This window comes from Hyla sarda, chromosome 8 (assembly GCF_029499605.1).
Source record: "Hyla sarda isolate aHylSar1 chromosome 8, aHylSar1.hap1, whole genome shotgun sequence".
In the NCBI taxonomy this organism is placed as follows: Eukaryota; Metazoa; Chordata; class Amphibia; order Anura; family Hylidae; genus Hyla; species Hyla sarda.
Window position 1 is genome coordinate 210310868 of NC_079196.1, and position 27777 is coordinate 210338644.

General features: G+C 42.6%; 1 protein-coding gene across 2 annotated transcripts in view; it reads left to right on the top strand.

Annotated features, from left to right (window-relative positions):
- Positions 1-27777, top strand: part of RAB26 (RAB26, member RAS oncogene family) — a 303737-nt gene that overhangs the window by 208587 nt on the left and 67373 nt on the right. For both annotated transcript variants that reach the window (XM_056537152.1, XM_056537153.1), the window contains exons 3-4: positions 22919-22960; positions 23083-23149. In XM_056537152.1, coding sequence (XP_056393127.1) covers positions 22919-22960; positions 23083-23149 — 109 coding nt within the window. The remainder of the gene's footprint in view (positions 1-22918; positions 22961-23082; positions 23150-27777) is intronic.

Genomic DNA, 27777 nt, shown 5'->3' on the forward strand with positions numbered 1-27777 from the left:
TCTTAGATGCAGGATTAAAGCCTGTGTTCTTCCTCTGCCGATTAAATCTAGGCTTGTTATATTGGCCCGACTGAAAATTCCTCCTTTGGAACTTGGGTGATCTTCTCCATTTCGGGCGATCCTTTGATGCTTCCTTCTTAGATGTACCTGGAAATGCGTCATTCTCATCGTTCATATCTTTGAGAATGCTTTTCAGACTAGGTCCGAAAAGAGACTCTGGAGAGAATGGAAGGGAGCAGAGATTATTCTTTGCTGCTACATCTCCTTTACTCCAATTCTTGATCCATAGCGCTCTCCTAATGGAGTTAGATTCCGCCATGTTCTGAGCTGATAATCGCATTGTATCCAATGGAGCATCGCACAGAAATTCTGCCGCGGATTTCATAACAGGGATTCTCTTGATGATGTCCTCCCTGGAAACTCCATCACTCAGGTCTCTGGATAATTGACTTATCCAAACACGAAGGGCTCTAGCCACTGGAACAGAGGCCATCGCTACCTTTGAAATCGCTGCTCCTGTGGAGAACGCTTTTTTAGATAGAGACTCCGCCTTTCTGTCCATGGGGTTGGATAACACCGATGACTCTTCGGAAGGAAAATACGATTTTTTAACAAGCTTGGCTACTGATAAATCCACTTTAGGTGGATTGAACCAAGAACCTGTAGCCTCAGAAGACAATTTGTATATAGACCTAAATCTGGAACCGACGTCCACTCTCTTTTCAGGCTTATCCCAGTTGGACCTGAACCATTTAGTAATGGCTGGATGAGAGGGTAACACCCTATCTTTAGAAGCTGGAAAGTAATATAGACTTTCCCTGGGAGGCTTATCTTCAGTGGATCGGTCTGTTTCTAGTACATGCTTCACTGATTTTATCAGGGTATGCATGTCGTCTTTGTGGAAAATATAGTAATCTTCCGGAGAATCTTGTGATTCAATAGAGGAGCCTGGACCGGAATCCTCCGAGTCAGGAGGAGAGGTCGTTCTGTGTTGAATTTTGCGTTTTTTTGCACAGGAACCTTCCTCGGGTAATATGGCAGAAATACGTTTCTTAAACCAAGAAAAAAATAAAGAAGCCTCGTCACCAAATGTTTCCTCTTGAACTGGATGTTGTTGTGGGGAACACATGCCACAAGTGTCTCCTTCTATATCGTCTGCCAAAGGCTGGGAACATGATACACACAGTCGGTGTTTCGTCTTTCTTGACTTTTTGACCCTTGTGTGAGAATCCTCAGACATCTGAGGAAAAAAAGAGGTCAAATAATAAATTATAAGTGAGATGATCACTTGACACATAAAGCGCACATATTGAATGTTGGAAAGACAGGCAGCGGAAAAAACAGGCAAAAAACCTAGGTACTTCACAGTAACCTGGTATCCCACAGTATTCCTAGAAGGAGGCGCAATAGGACACTTCACAGTAGTCCCAATAATCTGCCCAGCATAAATATTAATCACACCTACAAACAAGCACTTACTTTTAAGCTCCAATAGCCCTGCTGCCCCGAGTACAGTGTATGCGGCAGCAGGGACGGGCCGGGAGCAGTTTATGAAGGGTTTCTGGCGCGAATCACCGCCCGTACCGCCCCTTGCTTGAATGTGACGTACTTCCGGTCTGCGTGTGCAGTAAACAACTGCACGTGGAACGCCGCCGGAAGTAAAGCTACGCGAGTAGCGCTGACTCACCGGCTGGCGGACCTTGTACCGTATCCTGCTCCAGCTAGGGATGCAGATAAACGTGAGTAACCAGCAAATCATTCCATGACCCCATCGTCCACCGTGGATCTTCTGGAGGAGGGAAGGGCCATAACATCAGCGATCTCGCTCCAACCCTGCTGTCCACAAAAAAAGGGCACTTCACAGTAGCCCTTGAGATAAAAAAATAGAGACTTCACAGTGTCTAATAAATCGGCCTGTTGCAGAGGACTTCACAGTACCTCCCAGGATTTCATACTAACTCTGAAAGAAACAAAATGAGACAGGGAATAAATTAAAAACCCCGTCCAAACATTACCCCTTCTAAGATCAGAAGAAAAAAACTCTGTGGTCTGAGTTCCTATGTACCTACTTATACCTGGTGGGAGGGGTTGTTAATTATGTTAATTTGTTTAATTATATGCTGATTACCTCTTCTGACAAGTTCGGGAGGACGAACTTAACCCATTCTGTGCTGCCGTAGGACGTCCAGGAATGGGCCCTTAGGGTGCCCTTATATTTGTACAGGCCCTTATATGTATATGGAAATCGTATACAGTTTTATAATATGAAAACGGAAAAGAACAATATTTCCACAGACCGGCATTGACAAACTAGTCAGCTGATGCTTTCGTTAAAGGATCCGCTGATCCGAAACGCGTCAACCATATCATGTTTTTCAAGTCTTTGGATTTTATGTGAATTTTTCAAGTAATTTTTTTTGCCATTTTACCTGTCCGTAATAAAGCAATGAAGATCTTATCAGGGCTGGCTTGTGACACGTTCTTTTTATTTTGCGCCATAATTATCAATTTTTGCGCTATTTTTTATGTTGTGTGCGTTGACTTCGTCATTTCTCATGTTCGCTTCCAGGGGCCATGGTTAGATGCACTGGTTGGTGCGCTGAATTACTCACACTCGCGTACATTTTTTTGGCGCAAATCTCCACCATTGACCGTCTACCATAGATGGTATAGAATGTATGAGAGTTTTTTATTTTTTTATTTTTATTGCGCTTTATTTTTATTTTTATCCAGGGGGCTTCCGGTCATTTGCGCAAATTTGTTTATTAAGTGTCGTGCCCAACAAAATACATTTTGCGCAGCAACTGTGAAAACCATACACATGCGCAGGTTTCGCATTGCGTAAAAATCGGCGCTTGTGATATATTTACCCCTTAATGTCTGACACAGACCTAAAAGGGGTGTCTCAATTTTATGTAAGCAAAGCTCTGCGTGATGGAAGCTCTGCGACCATTTTCAAAATCTCTACTTGCTGTCAGTGAATGGAAACTGAATTTTAAAGGAGACTGAAAACCTGAGCCCCGTTCACACTGCTGCAATTGGTTGCAATGTGTCACATCAAGTACGGCCTGGAATGTAGGAGAGTAGCAGGTGCTGTCCCACCATAGTAGCAGAGAATCATCTCATCTCCCCCACATGGAGGTGATTTTTCCAGCTGACATCTCCTAGCAGGGACGTAACTCTAGGAGGCTGCAGCAGTAGCAGTTGTAACAGGGCCCCAAGAACTCCATTATTATAAATGGCACATGGCAGACATGGGGCCCTGTTACACAGTTCGCACTGCGGCCCAGAAGGTACAAGTTACGCCTCTGCAAAAATCAGTTTCTTATGGTTTGACTAAAGCTGCCCACACACCCTAGATCAGTGGTCTTTAAACTGCGGACCCCCAGCTGTTGCAAAACTACAACAACCAGCATGCCCGGACAGCCGTTGGCTGTCCGGGCATGCTGGGTGTTGTAGTTTTGCAACATCTGGAGGGCCTCCATTTGGAGACCACTATCCTAGATAACGGGTAAACCAGCACTCACGTGGCAGTCATTCCTCCTTACTTTTCCCCCCTACACATGCATGCTTGGCTCAGTCGAGCGTGCACGTGTTTTTAATGGGGGGGGGGGGGGGAAAGGGCTCGGGCATTGACTTTAATCATTCCCATTCACTGACACGAAGCAGACACAACGATACATTCGTAGATGTGAGTTGCTCTCAGGGGGGCGAAGTGCCATCCTTACGATACCAGTTAGCGAAGTACTCGGTATTATAGGGAACGTACCGTTTTTTTTGCGCCTTTGTGTAATATTGTTTTCCTGTAAATTATTCATATTCCCTAGGGAGAAGAGTGAACTATGATAACACATCACCTGCGCAAAGATAAACACTTTACCAGCAGTGTTATCACAGGGGCCCCTGGGACATGAACATATGAAGTAATAAGAGACCGTGTGAAGCCGCCGCCATACCCTTACTATATGGGGATTTATGGGGTTTATTTGTGCAATACAAGATGTAACTGCCTATTACATAAAGGCCAGACATAAAGGAGAACTAAAAGAGGGTCTGTATTAAAGAAGCACTCCGGGTGTCTTTTTTTTCCTCATATTTAAACATATATATATATATATATATATATATATATATATATATAAAAATAAATATATATATATATATATATGCATAGGCTATTAGTAGAGATTAATGTAAAGGATCTTGTGTATGCCTTGTGCTCTTACTTGTTTTAGCAGATGTGGCAGGTGTGGGTTTTTAGCCATATTGATTCTGTTTCATCACTGAAATTATTTTGTCGGTTTTACCGTGATTTGCTCAATAGCGGTACATTTTAGAGGCACCCTTTTTTGCATGGGAAAGTGATGGCAAAGATGTGTGAACAGAGCCTGAGGGAAGGTGTTTAACTGCTATATATTCTGATCCAATAGAGATAGCAGCAGTATACAGATAGAGCTGGAGGGGAGATGTAGAACTACTATATATCCTGATTCCATAGAGATGGCAGCAGTATACAGATAGAGCTTGAAGGAGGGTGTTCAACTTCTATATATTCTGATCCTATAGAGATAGCAGCAGTATACAGATAGAGCTGGATGGTAGGTGTATAACTGCTATATATATCCTGATTCCTTAGAAATCCCGGCAGCAGTATACAGATAAAGCTAGAGGGTAGGCGTATAACTACGATATATCCGGATTCCATAGAGATAACAGCAGCAGTATACAGATAGGGCTGGAGGGGAGTTGTTTAACTACTATATATTCTGATCCAATAGAGATAGCAGCAGTATACAGATAGAGCTGGAGGGGAGACGTATAACTACTATATATCCTGATTCCATAGAGAAAGAAGCAGTATACAGATAAAGCTTGAAGGAGGGTGTTCAACTACTATATATTTTGTTCCTATAGAGATAGCAGCAGTATACAGATAGAGCTAGAGGGAATGTGTATGGCTACTATATATCCTGATCCCATAGATATAGCAGCAGTGTACAAATAGAGCTGGATGGTAGGTGTATACATAGTAGTTATACATCTTCCCTCCAGCTCTATCTGTATACTGCTGCTATCTCTATTGGATCAGAATATATAGTAATTAAACTCTTTCCCTCCAGCTCTATCCGTATACTGCTGCTGTTATCTCTATGGGATCAGGATATATATCTCTATGGAATCAGGATATATAGTAGATATCCTGATTCCATAGAGATAGCAGCAGTATACAGATAGAGTTTAAAGGAGGGTGTTTAACTACTATATATTTGGATCCTATAGAGATAGCAGCAGTATACAGATAGAGCTGGATGGTAGGTGTGTAACTACTATATATTTTGATTTCATAGAAATATCGGCAGCAGTAAACAGATAAAGCTGGAGGGTAGGCGTATAACCACTATATATCCTGATCCCATAGACATAGCAGCAGTTTACAGATAGAGCTGGATGGTAGGTGTGTAACTACTATATATTCTGATTTCATAGAAATACTGGCAGCAGTATACAGATAAAGCTGGAGGGTAGGCGTATAACCACTATATATCCTGATCCCATAGAGATAACAGCAGCAGTATACAGATAGAGCTGGAGGGTAACTGTAAAACACTGAGAAGGTTTGGACAGGTGCCTTTGAAATTGACTTCTATGCATATCTGAGCGGATTCTGCTGAAAGAATGAACAGATTGAATTTCCACGACAGAATTGTGGTAAAACTTGACTCCAGGATCAGACTACAAAGGGTTTGTTTGTAGTCTGTAGCCATAGAAACTCATAGATTTCCATATAAGCTGTGTACTGACTATACAGAGTTGTTTAAAATGGTTACAAATGTGGACATAACCTTCCATCCTTCAGACAGACCATAAATATTAGATCGGCAGGGGTCCGATTCCAGAAACCTCTCCAGTGAGCTGTTTGAAGGAGCCATGGCATGCTGGGAGTTGTATTTTTGCAACAGCTGGAGGCACCTTGGTTTTGAAATGCTGATGTAAGCAAAGGCGCTCATGGGGGGGGGGGGGGGATAGGGACTTCTCTCAAAAGCCCCATCTATAACATCCAAGCAATAGGTGCCCCTGTCCTTTAAATTGTTGATGGTATTCAGACCCTGCTTAATTAAGCTGTACGGTGCGCGAGATTAAATATAGCGTCGCGGCTGATTCCTGAAGTAGTGCAGGTGTGCAGGGCTCCATGGATAAATCTGGTTAACAAGACACTTGCATATGCTACGGAGAAGATCCGGCTCCCTGCCAGCTCCTTCTGGCACTATCGTAGCTGTAACCACTTAACTGCTGGAGGGAATAATAACAGGTGTCACCGGCTTAAAAACTAAAGAAATCGCCTAAATTGAACCCCCTCCCCCCCCTAATATGTTATCATAAAAAATGTATTGGAGTATTGTAGTAATAGTATTCTTGTTTATGATGGTATACTCTAAGAATGGTCCCCCAACTTTAATCGAGGGCTTAGAAAACAAACTAATTTAAAGGGGTACTCCGCCACTTGACATCTCATCCCCTATCCAAAGGATAGGGGATAAGATGTCTGATCGCGGGGTCCCGTCGCTGGGACCCCCGCGATCTCCGCAGCACCTGGCGTTCTGAACAAACGCTGGGTTCCAGTGGCAGTGGTCGTGACGTCACACCACGCCCCCTCCATGCATGTCTATGGGAGGGGGCGTGGCGTCTGCCACGCCCCCTCCCATAGACATGCATGGAGGGGGCGTGGTGTGATGTCACGACCATTGCCATCGGCCCCCAACATTCATTCAGGACTCCCACAAGAGTGGCGTGACGCCACTCCCACTGCCGCCGGCCCCCAGCGACAGGACCCCCACGATCAGACATGTTATCTACCATACTTTGAATAGGGGATAAGATGTCTAGCGGCGGGGTACCCCTTTAATAGAAGGAGCTCCTCTGTTCAGGACCCTTTACTAGAGTGGAGAGCGGTTATAAAGAGTGTCTTTTTCTCCGGAGGACCTGTCCTGTCTTCTATTACAGGCGGCCCATTCATTTCAAAGGATAACGTGTAATACCTTTTTTCTCCTGTGACGGCACTGCAGGCAAACTGAAGACTTGCAGCCAGGTTTCCTCACAGATAGGAGCTAATCTCTAGGGATCTCAGCATGCCGATTGTTAAGGGATCCTTCTAAGGCCGGGTTCACACCACGTTTTTGCAGTACAGTTCCCGTATACATTTTCAATTTGAAAACTGTACGGAACCGTATTGAAAACCGTATGCATTGACTCTCCATTGAAAACCGTATGCCAAAAGATGCATCAGGTTGTGTCTGTTTTGCATCCTGTACGGTTTTGTCAGTTTTTTTCCTGTACCCAAAACCGTAGCCTACCATGGTTTTTGGTCCGGGTGAAAAACCGTATTGAAACATATAAGTTTTTTTTTAAACATGGAAGTCAATGGGAACCGTACAGAACTGTATGTGTGTACGGTTCCATCCGGTTTTCACCATACGGTTTTTGACTTTGCACAGTTTTTTTCTTGGGATTTCAATCAAACAAGTGAAACTTTATTCATAGTGGAGTGAAAAGTTAAAAACATATAAGTTTTTTTTTTCTTAAAAACGGATGCATCCGGACATCATTTTTCAAACCGTATACGGATTAAAATTCGTACACACGTTTTGATACAGTATAGTCAGATTTTGAGGAATTTTTTTTAATCAAAAACCTGATACGGGAACTGTATTGCAAAAACGTGGTGTGAACCCGGCCTAACAAGGAGAGTGGCTAAAAACAATGATTTTGTTGAATGGAGAAGGTTCACTTTAGAGGAATTGTCCTGGAATATAACAAGGGACAACCCTTTAAAGATATACTGCAATGCTAGACACAAAAACATGAACAAGAAGGGCATTGTTTCTAGGTGTCAAGTCCTTTAACCTAAAGGAGAACTCCGACATCATGTTAAAAAAAAAAAAAAATGCTGCAGAAACCTATAGCATTGCTTACCTGTCTGCCCCAGTTCTGAAACTACTTCATTTCTTTTCAGGTTTTCAGTCCGGTGCTTCCTGGTTTTGCTTTCTAGTTGAGCAGTAGTTGCTCAGTACTACAATTCCTAGAATGCATAGCTTTCTCTCAGCTCTTCGTCACACTTTTCTAACTTCCTCCTACAGTACTCATGCCAGTTTTCCACCCAGTGTTTTTGCAAAACATTTCATTTCCCAGCAGACTATTGCACATCAATGAGGTTGCAGCACCTGCTATACATTCCCTGTCTGCTCCTCTGTCAGCATGCTGTAAACACATCTCATTCTTCCCTAAATGTCCCACTAGATATACAGTGATCCCTCAACTTACAATATTTTTCTGGACCATTGTAACTGTAAACCAGACTCACCATACAATGTACAGACAGTCCAGATCTGTGAAACGTGTCAATGGCCGGAAGAACCGACTAATCAGAATAAGCATTCACTGGTAATACCCCTGTATTATTGAATTGCCTGCACTGACTGGTGTCTGGTAGCGCCCCCTACAGTACAGGAAGGTATTACATGTTCTGTACTACTCTTTACCTGTATTACTGAAGTGTATGCACTGACTGGTGTCTGGTAGCGCCCCCTACAGTACAGGGATATATTACATGTTCTGTACTACTCTTTACCTGTATTACTGAAGTGTATGCACTGACTGGTGTCTGGTAGCGCCCCCTACAGTACAGGGAGGTATTACATGTTCTGTACTACTCTTTACCTGTATTACTGAAGTGTATACACTGACTGGTGTCTGGTAGCGTCCCCTACAGTACAGGGAGGTATTACATGTTCTGTACTCTTTACCTGTATTACTGAAGTGTACGCACTGACTGGTGTCTAGTAGCGCCCCCTACAGTACAGGGAGGTATTACATGTTCTGTACTCTTTACCTGTATTACTGAATTGCCTGCACTGACTGGTGTCTGGTAGCGCCACCTACAGTACACGGAGTTATTACATGTTCTGTACTACTCTTTACCTTTATTACTGAAGTGTATGCACTGACTGGTGTCTAGTAGCGTCCCCTACAGTACAGGGAGGTATTACATGTTCTGTACTCTTTACCTGTATTACTGAAGTGCATGCACTGACTGGTGTCTGGTAGCGCCCCCTACAGTACACGGAGGTATTACATGTTCTGTCTGACCACAATGCTCTCTGCTGACACCTCTGTCCATGTCAGGAACTGTCCAGAGCAGGAGCAAATCCCCATAGCAAACATATGCTGCTCTTGACAGTTCCTGACATGGACAGAGGTGTCAGCAGAGAGCACTGTGGTCAGACAGAAAGGAAATTCAAAAAGAAAAGAAAACTTCCTGTGGAGCATACAGCAGCTGATAAGTACTGGAAGGATTAATGTTTTCAAATAGAAGTGCAAATCTGTTTAACTTTCTGGCACCAGTTGATTAAAAAAAAATTGTTTTTCACCGGAGTACCCCTTTAACCTTGGAGATGATTTATCACGACTCTCCTCAGTATCTGTGCATAGGAACATCAGAACCTAAGAGCTTTTCTAGTTCCTCAGCCCCATCTTCCGCCTTTCACAATAATGCACATGTCCATTTCATTTCGCTCGCTGTCAGTTCTGTGGAGTGTCAAGTTGCTGTGTCGGTCGATAAGTCCCCCTCCTCCTTCCCTCCTGCATACAACCCAATATAGACTTCCACCATCACCATCGCTCTGTTCCCGGGGCTTTCTAAACGGATGGCGGAGCAATGGCTATAAGCCTGGAATGAGAACTATCTGGGGTAGGGTTTGTTGCGAAAAAAATACCAGCCATTCTAATTTGCATAATTAATTATATATGCGTGACATCACAGGATAGACATATGCGGGGATGGATTTTGTCCTATTCTGACCCCTATAACTTTTTTATTTCTCCTTATACAGGTCTGTATGAGGGCTAGTTTTTTGAGCCCCGATCTGTAGTTTATAACAGTACCATTTTTTATTGCTTTTTTTTATTAACTACTAACTACAACTCCCAGCATGCCCTGATACAACCTGTGGCTCAGCAGCTGCCCCAAACAAAAACTAAAACTCCCAGCATGTTGGACTATATAGTAGTATATAGTAAAGGCCAGTGTTTCCCAACCAGGGGTGCCTCCAGCTGTTGCAAAACTACAACTCCCAGCATGTTGTACTATATAGTAGTATATAGTATAGGCCAGTGTTTCCCAACCAGGTGTGCCTCCAGCTGTTGCAAAACTACAACTCCCGGCATGTTGGACTATATAGAATAGGTCAGTGTTTCCCAACCAGGGGTGCCTCCAGCTGTTGCAAAACTACAACTCCCAGCATGTTGGACTATATAGTAGTATATAGTATAGGTCAGTATTTCTCAACCAGGGGTGCCTCCAGCTGTTGCAAAACTACAACTCCCAGCATGTTGGACTATATAGTATTATATAGTATAGGTCAGTATTTCTCAACCAGGGGTGCCTCCAGCTGTTGCAAAACAACAACTCCCAGCATGTTGGACTATATAGTATTATATAGTATAGGTCAGTATTTCTCAACCAGGGGTGCCTCCAGCTGTTGCAAAACAACAACTCCCAGCATGCCGTTGGCTGTCCGGGCATGCTGGGAGTTGTCGTTTTGCAACAGCTGGAGGCGCTCTGGTTGGGAAACACTGGTATAGTCTATGGTGCAACAATCCGATAGTTGGAGGATTGGTTGGATAAATACCGGCAGGGCGGCCAAAATACCGGCAAGGTGGCAACCCTTATCTGGGGGTCTTGCTGCTGACCATTGGAAAGTGTTGAGAGGCCTAAGTTCCCGACATGTGGAAATACAAAGGAGGAGGCGTCCGTAATGAATACAATCATTTAGACTTAATGATTTGTACTGGGATATTGGCAGGGAAATCTCCCTGGCCGGGGTCCCAGTCATGTCTCTCCACAGCCTTTCATGTAGCTTAGCATGAAAACAAATGCCGGCCTTCAGCGGGCACCGTAACTTGTCAAACGTTTGACAACTGTGCTCAATTTTCACCGTAGCAACATCTTAGCACATCTGCAACATAGGATTGTGCCAGGAAGCTTTCATGAGAGGGACTCTTTAAAGGGGTTCTCCACTGCCCTGCCTTCCGGAGCTCCGCTCCCAGCGTCCAGAAGTTTATTACTCCGAACGCTGTGTGCGGGCTTCCGTGTTCAAGGCCACCCCCTCGTGACGTCACGCCCGCCCCCTAGTGACATCACGCCCGCCCCCTCAACGAAAGTCTATGGGAAGGGGGCGTGACAGTGGTCGCGCCCCCTTCCCATAGACTTTCGTTGAGGGGGCGGGCGTGACGTCACGAGGGGGCGGCCTCGAACACGAAAGCCCGCACACAGCGTTCGGAGTAATAAACTTCCGGATGCTGCGAGCGGAGCTCCGGAAGGCAGGGCAGTGGAGAACCCCTTTAAAGAGTCCCTCTCATGATCTTGTTAAATGTTATAAACCTCCCAGGTCACTGCCCCCCATCATGATAAACCACCCCCTGCCTTTATTTTTATTATTTTTTAGTTTTCTACCTTGATATTGTTCTGAATTTTCTGCTCAGTCTCAGTCAGATTCACAGACTGGGAAGGGGCGTTCCCCAGCAGGCGTGACATCATCTGAAGCCATACAGGGGAGAACTTCCTCCCTCACTCTGCTACACACAGCCCAGAGCAGTTCAGTGGGAGATGAGCTATGATTGGATAAGGCTGCACCCCCCCCCCCCTCAGCACTCTAGACTGCATTTCCTGATTTTGGACTTCTGCCAGGCCAGCAGGAGTCCAAAGTCTGTGCAAGAGATGGGGGGAAGTATGCTCTGGACTAGTAGGGAGACACCTAGTGGCAGTTTTTTAAAACAAGTACATTAGAAAGATTTTTTATTTACCATAAGGAGTGCAAAAGCAAAAACATTTTTTAAAGAGAGTGCCCACAGGATGTTCACAGCATCTAAGTGAGCGGACAAAGTGGAAACCATAGCAATATGGGTAATTGTTGGTTACAAGATATCCCTAGTTTCAACCACTAGCTATGGAAGCATAGACATGTTTAAGATTACTTAAAGAGGGATGTTCTGGTTAGAAAACCCATGTCGCTAACTCATGTCTGAGTTAGTAGATTGGAGATGGGGGGGGGGGGGGAGGTGTCACTCTGACAGGATCCTTGTCTTCTGGATCCTTGTCTTCTTGATCCTTGTCTTCTGCGTGGCCAACAATGATGGAAGTGAAGGGCCACTCTAACAATCCAGCTAAAATTTTAAGGCCGTCATTACTCCTGAGAGATGCCGACATCCTAGTTCTAGAGATTATAGTAGGTACACTTGCCATTGTCTAAGGTGACCATTATGACCCTTAGTTGTGTAGTTCTTTCCAGTCTGACCACAGTGCTCTCTGCTGACACCTCTGTCCATGTCTGGAACTGTCCAGAGCAGGAGAGGTTTGATATGGGGATTTGTTCCTACTCTGGACAGTTCCTGATATGGTCAGTAGAGAGCACTGTGGTCAGACAGAAAAGCTCAACTCCCTCTGGAGCATACAGTAGCTGATAAGTACTGGAAGGATTAAAAGGAATGTGTCACCAAATGTGATTTTTTTTTGGTGGAAATATAAAAAAAAATACTACTTGTCACAAAATATGAAAAAATAAATAATAACTTGTCATATCTCCCACTGCTGACCAGCAGAGGGAGCTAATATGAGGAATCTGGTGAAAGCAAGAAGACAAAAAGAAAATCTTTAGCTCACCTCCCATTGGTTTTGCACGGGTCCTCAGCCTGGCCCAGCTTGATACGTAGTACATGAAAGAATTCGAAGTGGATCCAGCAATTCCAATAAACATCGATTATATTCATGGTTGAACAGCATAAAAATCTTTTGCAGATAGCACTTACAGCACACCACCTAGCCAGTGATACACAGCAAAATGGACGCGTTTCGAGCGCATGCACGCTCTTGATCACCATCAAGAGCGCGCATGCACTCAAAATGCATCCATTTTGCTGTGTATCATTAGCTAGGTGGTGTGCTGTGAGTGGTATCTGTAAAAGATTTTTATGCTGTTCAACCATGAATATAATCAATGTTTACGAAAGCAAGAAGAAACTTGTCTGGCTGCTGCAAATTAGACCTCGTCCATCTACCTTCCTCCTTTGTCTATGTGCAAAAGGAGAGGGGGAGGGGTTTTTGTTGTATTTTCAATTCCACTCTCACCATATTGTTGGTGTCTGAAGAGTGGTAAAGAACAAACTATATGTCTCTTGATAGGTCACTGCTCCTCAGGGACTTCAAGAATATGGTGCTGCCTTCCCCTTTCATTTCACCTAGTCTGTGATATGCACATGAGCAGTAAGCAGCCCATGCTTTTCTATGAGACACTCTCAGTCTTAACTTTCTTATTCCCTATGCCTGCCATAAAGCAACTGTGTAGGTGTTGAGAAGTGACACCCCACAAAGAGGCTACAGTAATGGCAGCCCACAGTACACACTTTATTGATAGAAAACATTAAAACTACATTGTCCTAAAATGAAATACATAAATGAAATGCTTTATCTTGATAGAATCATTTTATTTATTAAAAAATAAAATGGTGACACATTCCCTTTAAGATTTTTTAATAGAAGTAATTTACAAATCTGTTTAACTTTTGGTAACCAGTTGATTTGAAAAAATTAAATTAGATAAAAAATTGTTTTCCACTAGAGTACCCCTTAAAGAACCTAAGCCTTGGCCTAGGTTGTCCTTCAGTTATTAGGTGGGCAATTTCTAGACCCATTTGTCAACATTTGGTAGTAAGCTAGGTGTCGCCTACTGTATCGATTGCTGGGTTGGAATTACTATCTATAAATCTTGACTTCTGCGCCATGAAATTGGCCTATCCCTATGGAGAAGGGAGCATATGGGGAACATGTCTTCTCCATGGGATGGCACACTAGGGTTGCCAACATCCATGACAAAGTGAAGATTGTCCTCCTTCACTGTCTCCAGAATAAAAATCCAAAAGTTCACAGCACTGGTAAAACCATTCATTTATTGAAGATCCATTAAAGGGGTACTCCGCCCCTAGACATCTTATCCCCTATCGAAAGGATAGGGGATAAGATGTCAGATCGCGGGGGTCCCGCCGCTGGGGACTCCAGGGATCTTGGCTGCAGCACCCACCTGTTGCGGCTTCCGGAAACGCTGGATGCTTCGGCTCCCGACCTCGGTGATGTGAGATCGTGATGTCATGACTCCGCCCCGTGTGACGTCATGCCCCGCCCCTCAATGCAAGTCTATGGGAGGTGGCGCGACAGCCGTCATGCCCCCTCCCATAGACTTGCATTGAGGGGGCGGGGTGTGATGTCACACGGGGGTGGAGTCGTGATGTCACGATCTCCCATCACCGTTGTCGTGAGGCGTTAGGATGAGAGCCTCCAGCGCTGCCGAAAGCCGTAACAGGTGGGTGCTGCAGCCGAGATCCCGGGGGTCCCCAGCGGCGGGACCCCCGCGATCTGACATCTTATCCCCTATCCTTTCGATAGGGGATAAGATGTCTAGGGGTGGAGTACCCCTTTAAAATCGACTGGATACAAAAAAGGGGCAAACTGGCATGTTCGAGGTAAAAACCTCTCCCTCTAGAGGGGGAGGTTTTTACCTCGAACATGCCGGTTTGCCCCTTTTTTTTATCCTACCGATTTTAATGGATCTTCAGTAAATGAATGGTTTTACCAGTGCTGTGAACTTTTGGATTTTTATTATGGATGTTCATACTAAATTCCAGGTATGGAATCCATCGCTGGTCATTTGAGCCACTCTGTTGATATTGTCACGGCTCGTGTTTCAGTAATACGTCCCCATTACAGATTGGTCTTGTCCTCTGTCCCTGTGGAATAACCATCAATTAATAGACGGAGAAGTTTCCGGGCCGCGAACGCGTCTGATCCGTAATTGACTGACAACTGCTTAGCCGGAGCGTTTTATGCGCTGATTGATGGCTATACAGCTGCCATTTCGTAACGCGGCTCTTGTGTTTCCCTGGCAGCTTAATCTATAATAATGGTTTAGCTGATAAACAGATCAAGCGGATTTAGTCGTCTCATTGCTTTTTTTCCCCTCACATTTTGTGTTTCGTGCTGATTCTTGTTACTCGGCCTCCTTCACATTTATACAACTTAATTCTTGTGTCCTACTGGCTTATAAGCCGTGATTGCTGCTACTTTACCCCCTGGCTACAGTACAGATTTACAGGGGCCCGCTGAGCTTTACTGTACTATTCTAAGAATATCCCACTTCGGATAAATAGGTTGGATAGAGAAGAAGATTGACGACCTATAGGGAGCACACTTCACAGCCAATATAAATGTATGAAATGTTGTGCTCGGTAAATAAGACAAGTGCAGAGTCTCTGCTTACATTATAGGGGTACTCTGGTGGAAAACTTTTTTTTTTTTTTAAATCAACTGGTGCCAGAAAGTTAAACAGATTTGTAAATTACTTCTATAAAAAAATCTTAATCCTTCCAGTACTTATTAGCTGCTGAATACTACAGAGGAAATTCTTATCTTTCTGGAACACAGTGCTCTCTGTTGACATCACGAGCACAGTGCTCTCTGCTGACATCTCTGTCCATTTTAAGAACTGTCCGTAATAGGAGAAGATTCCCATAGCAAACATATGCTGCTCTGGACAGTTCCTAAAATGGACAGAGATGTCAGTAGAGAGCTCTGTGCTTGTGATGTCAGCAGAGACCACTGTGCTCGTGATGTCAACAGAGAGCACTGTGTTCCAAAAAAGATAAGAATTTCCTCTGTAGTATTCAGCAACTAATAAGTACTGGAAGAATTAAGATTTTTTTTCTAGAAATAATTTACAAATCTGTTTAACTTTCTGGCACCAGTTGATTTAAAAAAAAAATATATCCCTTAAATAGCGCTGAGCTGCAATACCAGGAACAACCTATGGAATGGCGCGGGGCTGTTTTAAAAAAAAAAGGGGCAACCATGGTTTTCTAATCCTTTAAAGGGGTATTCCCCTGGAAACCTTTTTTTTAAGTCAAGTGGTGCCAGAAAGTTAAACAGATTAGTAAATTACTTCTATTTAAAAACCTTAATCCTTCCAGTACTTATCAGCTGTTGTATACTACAGAGGAAGTTCTTTTCTTTTTGAATTTCCTTTCTTTTTGACCACAGTGCTCTCTGCTGACACCTCTGTCCGTGTCAGGAACTGTCCAGAGCAGGAGAGGTTTCCTATGGGGATTTTCTTCTATTCCGGACAGTTCCTGACATGGACAGAGGTGTCAGCAGAGAGCACTGTGGTCAGACAGAAAAGAAATTCAAAAAGAAAAGAACTTCCTGTGGAGCATACATCAGCTGATAAGTACTGGAAGGATTAAGATTTTTTAATAGAAGTAATTTACACCATTGAAATTTAGATTCTGGACTGTTGGTGGGGCTTGATGAATGGGTTGAGGATCTTTCCTTAAAGGCGTACTCTGCCGAAAAACATCTTATCCCCTATCCAAAGTATAGGGGATAAGATGTTTCATCGTGGGGGTCCCCCCCCCCGATCTTTGGGCCAGCAGCAGCGGCGTCCTGAACACGGAAGCTTGACATCACACGCCTCACCCCCTCCATTCATGTCTATAGGAGGAGGCGTGCTAGCTACATACTAGCCGTCATGCCTCCTCCCATAGACATGAATGGAGGGGGCGCGTCGGCTGTAGTCGCCAGTAATCCAACACAGAGCGGAGTTCGTTCCCTGCACGGATGACTAGGGTACTGCATCGGAGATTGCGGGGGTCCCCACCGCCGGAAGCCCTGCGATCAGACATCTTATCTTCTATCCTTTGGATAGGGGATAACATGTTTTTTGACCAAGGTCCGCAACCAATTCATCAAGCCCCTCCATTTTTCGGCAGAGTACCCCTTTAAAGCAGTGATCTCAAACTGTGGCCCTTCAAATGTTGCAAAACTTCAACTCCCAGCTTGCCCGGACAGCCGTTGGCTGTCCGGGCATGCTGGGAATTGTCGTTTTGCAACATCCGGGGAGCCACAGTTTGAGACCACTGCCTTAAAGAGAACCTGTCACCAAACTAAACTTTTAATATATTGTTCCTTATGTAATTATAAGACACTTTGCTATTTACTTGCTGTTAGAATTCTCAACCGTTTTTAATGTGATTGAAAAAACGGCCTTTAGGTGGCTCTGTTCTGTTCCCCGCGCAAGTCAAACAGTTAGTTTGGTCTCCTCCGGGTCTGGCAGGAGACCAAACTCAGGAAGTGTGTGCAGGGCATGGCGAGGCCCCTTCTGGGGATTGTGCAGAGAGATGAGGTAGAAAAAACTATCCCCGCTAGGCGCTATCTCCAGAGGAACAAATAAAAGTGAGGGGAATCCTCTAAGTAACAATAAAACTTGTTTATTGAATAAACAAAAAAAATATATATATATATATATATATAAAATTTACAGGCTACATCAAAAGCAAGACGCGTTTCGGGTGTTGTACCACCCTTCCTCAGTTGCAGATGTGTTGGGATTGTCCCGCCTGCTGGGGAACACCCACTTTCTGCTGCCGGGAGCTTACACAATGTGAGCAAGGGAAATAGGATGATGCAGAGCTTTTTAAAGCTTGGAAAAAAATGTAAGGGCAGGAGGGGTGTTAGGAGTCGTTAGAGAATATAATCTGAGTTAGTTTAGAAAATATGGTTTGATGACAGGTTCTCTTTAAAGGGATGTTCCCAGCTTCAAACTGTCTAAGGCTATGGTTACACGTCCGAATTTCTGCATGGAATTCCGCGTTTTAATTCTGCATGGAGATTCCGCTGCAGCAGAGTCAGCGGAATCTCTGGCCAGAATTTTCTGGAGCAGAAATTCCGAAGTCCGTGTCCGCAGAAAGAATGAACAATGGACTCAAGATACAACGGCCTTCTTGGAACGAATTCATATTGTAACTACCACTGGATAGCAAGTATAGCAATTGGTTTACTTTCTATTAGTGTGTATATATTTGTATCATACACCAACACAGTAAAACAGTGCCCCCAGTGGACAGATGAGTATTACCATTTATAAATAAAATGCCATTTAGAGCAGTGTCCCCAGACAGCCATAAAGCTTAACAAGTAAGTCATGGTTAGACTCGTGTTTTGCCTCATTTATTACTCTGGACTTGTAGTAATAAGTCACGTTCCATTATAGTTCCCCTTTAAGAGGCATTGTTTAGAGTCTATGGCAGCTCTGTGTCTTACAATTGGCCTGGCTCTGATAATAGGATCGGTGCCACGTTACTTTTGCTGAGTGCGGCCTTTCGTCCCGACATGACAAATGAGGCAATATATTGCAGAATGCAGAACGTGCATCCCCGGGCTCGGAACAGTGGCAACCAAGGAAAGGGCAGGTCAGGAGCCCAAGTTGGGGGTGTTCGAGCCCTTTATGACACTGACAGACAATGAGTGTTTTTGTCTTATGTTATATTGTTCCAAATTGTCATAAGTTCCAAATAGTTTTTGTTTCTGAGGAGACTGGTGACAACCAAATGGCCCATATAACAACTATCACCAGGGTTGTCACCCAGTTCTCCTTAATTCCCCAATAACAAGAGCTACTTAGTTATGTGGGTAACCCCTTCAGGGGCTGTAATGGTAATCCGCACTACGGGCGCTTGGACATCGCCATCCTTATTGACGGCAGCGGCTGTACGGGCATGCTGGTAGTTGTAGTTTTCCAACACCTTGAGGTCCACAGTTTGTAGACCACTGGTCTATAGTCCCCATATCACTTTGGATGATGGATACCCCAAGTACCCCAAAACAGCAGTCCACAGATGGGTTTTTGGCTTGGCTGTTATCCCCAGTCGTGATCCAAGGAGCATTTAGGGCCCATTTACACTACGGAAATGTATTCGTTATTGACAGCAATGCATTTTCCAGTGGATTCCACCGATTGAATACTGCGGCTCCAGCTGCACATGGAATGTCCCTTCAGAATTTCCATAGTTTAAATGGGTCCCAAATGTTCCTTGGAACATGACTGGGATTTCAGCCAAGCCAAAAGCCTATCTGTAGGGAACTGTTATGGAAGTCTTGGGGTATCCATCATCCAATCGTAGTGTGCATAAGCATTTAGGATACTTTCACATGGATCGAATACTGCAGCAGATGCATGTGTGTGGGAAATCTGCAGTGTATTACGGTACCAGTGTTGTGAATGAGATATTTAGAAATCTGTTTTGCACACTGTGGAATAAATCTGCACAGAAATCACTCAGAAATTGAACTACGGTGCAGAAGTTCTAAATTCTTGCAGCCCCAACATTCAGTTCTTACGGCAGGTGCCTTGCAGCTGAGTCTAGTGTCTCCTGTACGATACGATCCGGCGTTGTAGCTGTCGGAGAATGATAGACTTCTGAGCTAAGGTCACGTCTAATGAGGTGCGTATTAAGGCTAATTGGAAAATGAGCAATCCAAGTTGCAGAAGACCCAGACTTACTTGGGAATTGGCTTAATCACCTCTCAGGCTTGTATATTGTGTTGATACTCTTCGGCTGAGTGTGATGTTCCACCCCTGCAATTACAACTCATATACCGTGTAAACGCTGCTTCGCCGGGAGAATACGCAAACAATTATACAGAACGCTATGTTTAGGCTGAGCGAAATTAGGGCATCTATATGATCAGAGCTGCATTAGGGAGCACAGTTGAACCCACTGGTGAACCCAGGTGCCGGGTGTAGTATGACCCATCCCCTTTCGAGGCCTTGGTTCTATTTGTCTGCTTTGCGTGACGCTTACTATAAGTATATCATATATATAGATATATGTGTGTGTTATAGCCCAGAGTATGCAGACACCTTCTTTTTCTTGAGTACCTCATTCCATGACCATGGGCATTTAAATTTGGGCTACACAGAACTGCAATGCACTGCCAAAAAAAAAACAAAAAAACACGCTTTGTTGCAGTGTTTGTGTTGCATCATAACTTAGGGAAGTGAATGAGGTCGTGTTTTGACCCACAAGTGGCCACCACAGTAGCAAGTAGTAGCCTAGGGCTACATGGTGACTTTGGTTGCGTGACATTGAGATTTCTATGTCAACATCATGTCTAATGACGTGAGATGCAACATAACAGAACAGCAAAATTAAAAATCTGAATGTAAGTCGCCCATCACTGTCCGCATTGACCACTGTCAAATGTGACTTCTCTGCGGCTCAGCTATTTTTGCTGTTGCATGGCAGATGTAGCCAGTGTAGCCCCAGCCTTGATAGAACTTTTTGACTGGATTGATGAAAATGGTTGTAGCCGCTTGATAAAGCCTGAAGGGTCGGACACTGGTGGGTGACTTGAGACTTGATTCACAATTGGTGTTTCATCTCATAAGAGTTTGAAGAGGTAGAAGCCAGGGCTCTGAGTAGGACAATCTAGGTCTTATACAATAAACAGAAAATTTGTCATATTGAAACTGGAGAGACGATGAAACTTCACATTATTATTGGACAATACTGTCATGAAACAGGGGGTTGGACAGGGAGAGTGAGCCCTAAGCTATTCCTAATAACACTCTGCCTGCCTACTTGCCCATCCGCCCTAAATGGCGGATCGACAAGCATGGTGCCGGTCCCTTCCTGCGCTAAAGTGAATTGGGTGTAAAACAAATAATAATGAACACAGCCAAAGACAGATATAACAGGAAAACTATCAACAACCAGACAGAATATAAATACACAAACAGGGCACAATATAGTGTACTAACAAGCAGTTCAGAAACCAGAATCCAGATAAACAGCAGATATGAATAAATGAACAAGACAAGGCATGGAATAAGTACACAGCAGAAACCATGAAATGCAGGGGATGAACAGAAGAACTGAATGCTAAACACCAAACTGATCAGGAACATAAAACACTGTTCACACTGGACTCAGATAACTAACAGAAGCAGATAATAGTTCAAAGGACACAGATCAGTGATGAAGTACAGAGGACACTATAGACCAATGGTAAAGCACAGACGAAACACTAGATCAGAGGTCTTGTACTCTTTATGATCAGTGCATGTACTATAAACTCTAAAGATTAGCAATCAAGAACTATATAAAAACGGATACACGAAAACCAAACTCCACAACGTGAAGGAACACTGCACGGCACAAGCCGAACGGACATACAATAATCCTAAAAACAGACAATTGTAATTCAGACTAAAATCTACAATAAACAAGACTAATAACCATGGTTAAAAACTCAGAAATATCACAATATAAATACAAGGTGCATGATTAAACAGACATGGACAGAGTAGCACTATATCTAAGGTGCATGATAAAACATAGTCAGAGTAGTTCAATCACCAGCCACCAGAGTGCAGCAGAGCTAGGGTTTTAAAGCCACACCCGAGCTGCAATAGGATGAGAACATTAACTCTTCTGAGCACAGGAAAAACATTTGTTAGGAAATCCTATAAGTAACTAATTCCTGCTATTAGAGCTCATGCATCTTGGTACAGAGTTTTAAAGCGCATCTCCAATGTTGGTTCAGAGGCAGGATATGTGTTAAAATCTCCCGACAATTTAGTAGCCCAAGGCTTGTCTGCTGCTAAAGCAACCAGGTTACAGGCTTGACAGAAGTCCCATAGACTTGCATGGAATTTCCGGCAACTCCGTATGCTGATCACTTAAGTCTCGGGCTACAAAATTGCTCAGAGATTTAAACACGATTCCTGTTACCAGACCAACATTGGACTGTGCTTTAAAGGGTATCTCTGATGATCTTGTTAAATGTTATGATCCTCACAGTTCACTGCCCCCATCATGATAAACCACCCCCTGCCTTTATTTTTTTTTTAATTATTTTTTAGTTTTCTACCTTGATATTGTTCTGTATTTTCTGCTCAGTCTCAGTCAGATTCACAGACTGGAAAGGGGCGTTTCCCAGCAGGCGTGACATCATCTGAAGCCATACAGGGGAGAACTTCCTCCCTCACACATGTGCTCTGGACAAGTAGGGAGACACAAATAAAACATAGAAAACTTCATTTTTTTTAAACAAAGTACATTATAAAGATTTTTTATTTACCATAGGGAGTGCACTAGCAAAAATTAGTTTTAAAGGGGTACTCCCCTGGAAAACATTTTTTTTTTAATCAACTGGTGCCAGAAAGTTAAACAGATTTGTAAATTACTTCTATTTAAAAATCTTAATCCTTCCAGTACTTATCAGCTGCTGTATGATTCACAGGAAGTTCTTTTCCTTTTGAATTTCCTTTTCTGTCTGACCACAGTGCTCCCTGCTGACACCTCTGTCCATTTTAAGAACTGTTCAGAGCAGGAGAGATTTGTGCTATGGGATTTGCTCCTACTCTGGACAGTTCCTAAAATGGATAGAGGTGTCAGCAGAGAGCACTGTGGTCAGACAGAAAGGAAATTCAAATATAAAAGAATTTCCTGTGGAGCATACAGCGGCTGATAAGTACTGGAAGGATTAAGATTTTTAAATAGAAGTCATTTACAAATCTGTTTAGCTTTCTGGCACCAGTTGATATAAAAAAAATAAAAAAAATTCCAGGAGAGTACCCCTTTAAAGAGAGTGCCCATTTGTCGGAATCCATATATATGTGTTTACATTTTCTCCAGGAGGGTATTATATATTATTTAGTATAATATGGCAGTATTCAGATATATATTTGGTATAATAAATGGACATGAATATAACGGAGGGAAAGGGAAGAGGGGCCATTTTCTGGGTAACAGTCCCTATAATCTAAGCACAGCTGTACCTATTTCTATGTACCCTATTACATGTGCCTTATTGTACTGTGTTTAGTTGTAATTACCTATAGGGAATACTTTTTATACAGTCTGGTATGAGAGAAAAACTTCTCAAAGAAAAAAATAACTTATTTCAGCAGCGCAATTTTTTTTCTTCTTCTGTGCTTTGTAGGTAAATACATAATTATGCTTTTATCTTGTATTACAGAACAAAGTGTTGAATGTGGATGGTGTTAAAGTCAAGCTGCAGGTAAGAACACGGTGTTTCTTTAATGTTTTCACCCGTTTAATGTACTTTAGCGTTCTGTAATGCAGTGACTGTGATTTTCACGCTCCATAAATATATTATCACTTGGCTTTTCTTTCTTCAAGATCTGGGACACTGCCGGACAGGAGCGATTCCGAAGTGTTACACATGCCTATTACAGAGATGCCCACGGTGAGTAGGTGACCAAAAAAAAACTCTGGTGCTTCCCATAGTTCTGACAAACAGGTCAAAAATTAAAGGGGTTATCCAGGAATTTTTTATATATATATATATATATATATATATATATATATATATATATCAACTGGCTCCAAAAAGTTAAACAGATTTGTAAATAACTTCTATTAAAAAAATCTTAATCCTTTCAGTACTTATGAGCTTCTGAAGATAAGTTTGTTCTTTTCTGTCTAAGTCCTCTCTGATGACACCTTTCTCGGGAACAGCCCAGTTTAGAAGCAAATCCCGATAGCAAACCTCTTCTAAACTGGGCTGTTCCCGAGACACGTCATCAGAGAGCACTTAGACAGGATTAAAACAGGATTAAAACATTTTAATAGAAGTAATTTACAAATCTGTTTAACTTTCTGGAGCCAGTTCATATATATATATATATATATATATATATATATAAAAGTTTTTTCCTGGATAACCCCTTTAAATAAAATCTGGCAAGTAAGACCCACACATAGGAAGCCACACCTATTTGACCCATCTAGTCAAGCCCCTTTAAAGGGGTATTCTGCCACTAGACATTTTATCCCCTATCCAAAAGATAGGGGATAAGATGTCGGATTGCTGGGGGTCCGGCCGTGCTTAGAACACCGGCTTCGGGCGGGTGTGGGTGTGATGTCACGCCACGCCCCCTCCATTCATGTCTATGGATTGAACAAACTTTGCAGGCACAGGAAGGTATCGTGAGTCACCCCATTGGGGGCAGAGGTGTATCATTATGCTGACTTTGTTTCAGTTGTATTGGGCTAGTCCTAACTATGTGTTTCATCCATAGCATTGTTGAGGTCAGTGTTATCTTGTCCTGACCTGAGTCTATTTGCATTGGACATGCTATTACTTAGGACCTGTCCCTATTGTGTTTACAACTATAGTTGAGGTCAGTGTGATTCTTTTATCTGGATTCTTAGTTTTCTTTTTCTGTGCTAGTCCCAGTCGTCCCCTGAGGATCCCGGCACCACCCGGGTGAAACGCGTTGGGACAGGGGTTTTGTGTCTGATCCCTTAGTATAGGGACAGCATTGGATACATTGGTCATTTATAATGAGGATCTGATGTATATATGTATTAACCAACTGGGCAAAGACAGATTACAACAAATTATTGGTCTAATTATTAGTGAACCCATAGTGATTTAATTACCTGTAATTTTCTTTTTGGGGTTGATATTTTAAGAATATTATAATTCAAAGTTAAAGGGGTACTCCGGTGGAAAACTTTTTTTTTTTTTTTTTTAAATCAACTGGTGCCAGAAAGTTAAACAGATTTGTAAATTACTTCTATTAAATATTAAATTAAATACTACAGAGGAAATTCTTTTCTTTTTGGAACACAGAGCTCTCTGCTGATATCATGAGCACAGTGCTCTCTGCTGACATCTCTGTCCATTTTAGGAACTGTCCAGAGTAGGAGAAAATCCCCATAGAAAACATATGATGCTCTGGACAGTTCCTAAAATGGACAGAGATGTCCGCAGAGAGCACTGTGCTCGTGATGTCAGCAGAGAGCTCTGTGTTCCAAAAAGAAAAGAATTTCCTCTGTAGTATTCAGCAACTAATAAGTTCTGGAAGGATTAAGATTTTGTTAATAGAAGTGATTTACAAATCTGTTTATCTTTCTGGCACCAGTTGATTAAAAAAAAAAAAGTTTTCCACCGGAGTACCCCTTTAAGTTTCAACTAGTGTTTCAGTGATATTGTTCTTTAGATAGGACATAAGATGTCTAGGGGCAAAATACCATTTAAAATTGATCTTTACCCAAAACTAAATTCATAGAGGTCCAGGGAGATGAGATATGAGCTGCGGTTTGTAGAGGACTGAGAGGAAATTTTGGCTTAAAAATTTCATCTAGCGTGAAACCATCTTTGAGGAGGCTGAAGAGGGGGAGGGAGATGCAACTGCAGTTTCTCATTTAGAGAAAAAAAAGATGGGGAAAGAAGAGAAAATCCCTTAGCGGCTGAAAGATCCATCTAGTGTGAAACAATAATACAAGATGGTGAAGAGGAAGGGGGGAAAGATGGGGAACGGAGAGAATTTCTTTATTTTTTACAAAGTGGCTGAAAAAATTTATGTGCGAAACCATCACTGAAGATGGGGAAGGGGAAAGGAGGAGGGGGATGCAACTGCAGTTTTGCACTTGGTGATTGAGAGAAATTAAAATCTAAAGGGGAAAGGAGAGGAATTTTTTACTTAGTGGCTCAAAAATCCATCTAGTGCGAAACCCTCATTGAAGATGGGAAGGGGGGGGGGGGGGATTCATCTGCAGTTTCTCCATTAAAAAATAATGGGTAAAGGAGAGAAAATCTTTTACATTGTGGCTCAAGGATCCATCTAGTGTGAAACTATAATAAAAGTTGGTTGAAGGGGTACTCCTGTGGAAATCTTAAAAAAATAAAATAAAAATCAACTGGTGCCAGAAAGTTAAACAGATTTTTAAATCACTTCTATTAAAAAATCTTAATCCTTCCAGTACTTTTTAGGGGCTATATACTACAGAGGAAATGCTTTTCTTTTTGTATTTCTCTTCTGTCACGACCACAGTGCTCTCTGCTGATCTCTGCTGTCCATTTTAGGAACTGTCCAGAGCAGGAGAAAATCCCCATAGCAAACATATGCTGCTCTGGACAGTTCCTAAAATGGACAGCAGAGGTCAGCAGAGAGCACTGTGGTTGTGAAAGAAGAGAAATCCAAAAAGCATTTCCTCTGTAGTATACAGCCCCTAAAAAGTACTGGAAGGATTAAGATTTTTTCATAGAAGTAATTTACAAATCTAAGAAAAAATGCAATAGAATGCGTAGCTCAGACAACCGTGAAATAATGAACGGGGTTAACTGGATACCTCTCACCCAAAAGAGGAATAAGGGATACAATCAACAAAGAAAAAAGTTTTCCAGTCCTCAATACATTCACTCTCAAATAGAGTTATATGGTATCTGTCTGGTATCAACAAAAAAAAAGAAATGGATATAATATTTTAAATGGAAATTTATTATATATATAAAACACAATTGGTAAATATAAGAATGTTAATAAAAGTAGAATACAAATAGAAATGAATACTGTGCCTTACATATGGCCCTATATGGGCACTATTAACCCCTTAAGGACCGGAGGTTTTTCCGTTTTTGCATTTTCGTTTTTTGCTCCTTGCCTTTAAAAAATCATAACTCTTTCAAATTTACACCTAAAAATCCATATGATGGCTTATTTTTTGCGCCACCAATTCTACTTTGTAATGACGTCAGTCATTTTGCCCAAAAATCTATGGTGAAGCGGGAAAAAAAATCATTGTGCGACAAAATTGAAAAAAAAACCGCTGTTTTGTAACTTTTGGGGGCTTCCGTTTCTACGTAGTACATTTTTTGGTAAAAATGACACCTGATATGTATTCTGTAGGTCCATACGATTAAAATGATACCCTACTTATATAGGTTTGATTTTGTCGGACTTCTGGAAAAAATCATAACTACATGCAGGAAAATTAATACGTTTAAAATTGTCATCTTCTGACCCCTATAACTTTTTTATTTTTCCGTGTATGGGGCGGTATGAGGGCTCATTTTTTGCGCCGTGATCTGAAGTTTTTAACGGTACCATTTTTGCATTGATAGGACTTATTGATCACTTTTTATTCATTTTTAAATGATATAAAAAGTGACCAAAAATGCACTATTTTGGACTTTGGAATTTTTTTGCGCGCACGCCATTGACCGAGCGGTTTAATTAATGATATATTTTTATAATTCGGACATTTCCGCACGCGGTGATACCACATATGTTTATTTTTATTTTTATTTACACTGTGTTTTTTTTTTTATTGGAAAAGGGGGGTGATTCAAACTTTTAATAGGGGAGGAGTTAAATGATCTTTATTCACTTTTTTTTTTCACTTTTTTTTTGCAGTGTTATAGGTCCCATAGGGACCTATAACACTGCACACACTGATCTTCTATGTTGATCACTGGTTTCTCATAAGAAACCAGTGATCAACGATTCTGCCGGATGACTGCTCATGCCTGGATCTCAGGCACTGAGCAGTCATTCGGCGATCGGACAGCGAGGAGGCAGGTAGGGGCCCTCCCGCTGTCCTGTCAGCTGTTCGGGATGCCGCGATTTCACCGCGGCTATCCCGAACAGCCCACTGAGCTAGCCGGGATGCTTTCGGTTTCACTTTAGACGCGGCGTTCAACTTTGAACGCCGCGTCTAAAGGGTTAATAGCGCGCGGCACAGCGATCAATGCCGCGCGCTATTAGCCACGGGTCCCGGCCGTTGTTAGAGGCCGGGCCCGACCCGCTATGACGCGGGGCCACGCCGTGGCCCCGCGTTATAGATCGGGAGTGGACACATGACGTTCCAGTACGTCATGTGTCCTTAAGGGGTTAAAGATTAAAGGGTACCTCTCATCAAAAAAACTTGATATATTATAGATTAATGTATGCAGAATAACTTTACAATTGCATGTTATTAAAAAATATGCTTCTTTCTATTTAATTTTCCACTTTGAAGAAATGACCACTAGGGGTCTCCCTACCAGTCCTGGCAGCAAGCATTTCAGACTCATGCTGGAGTCCT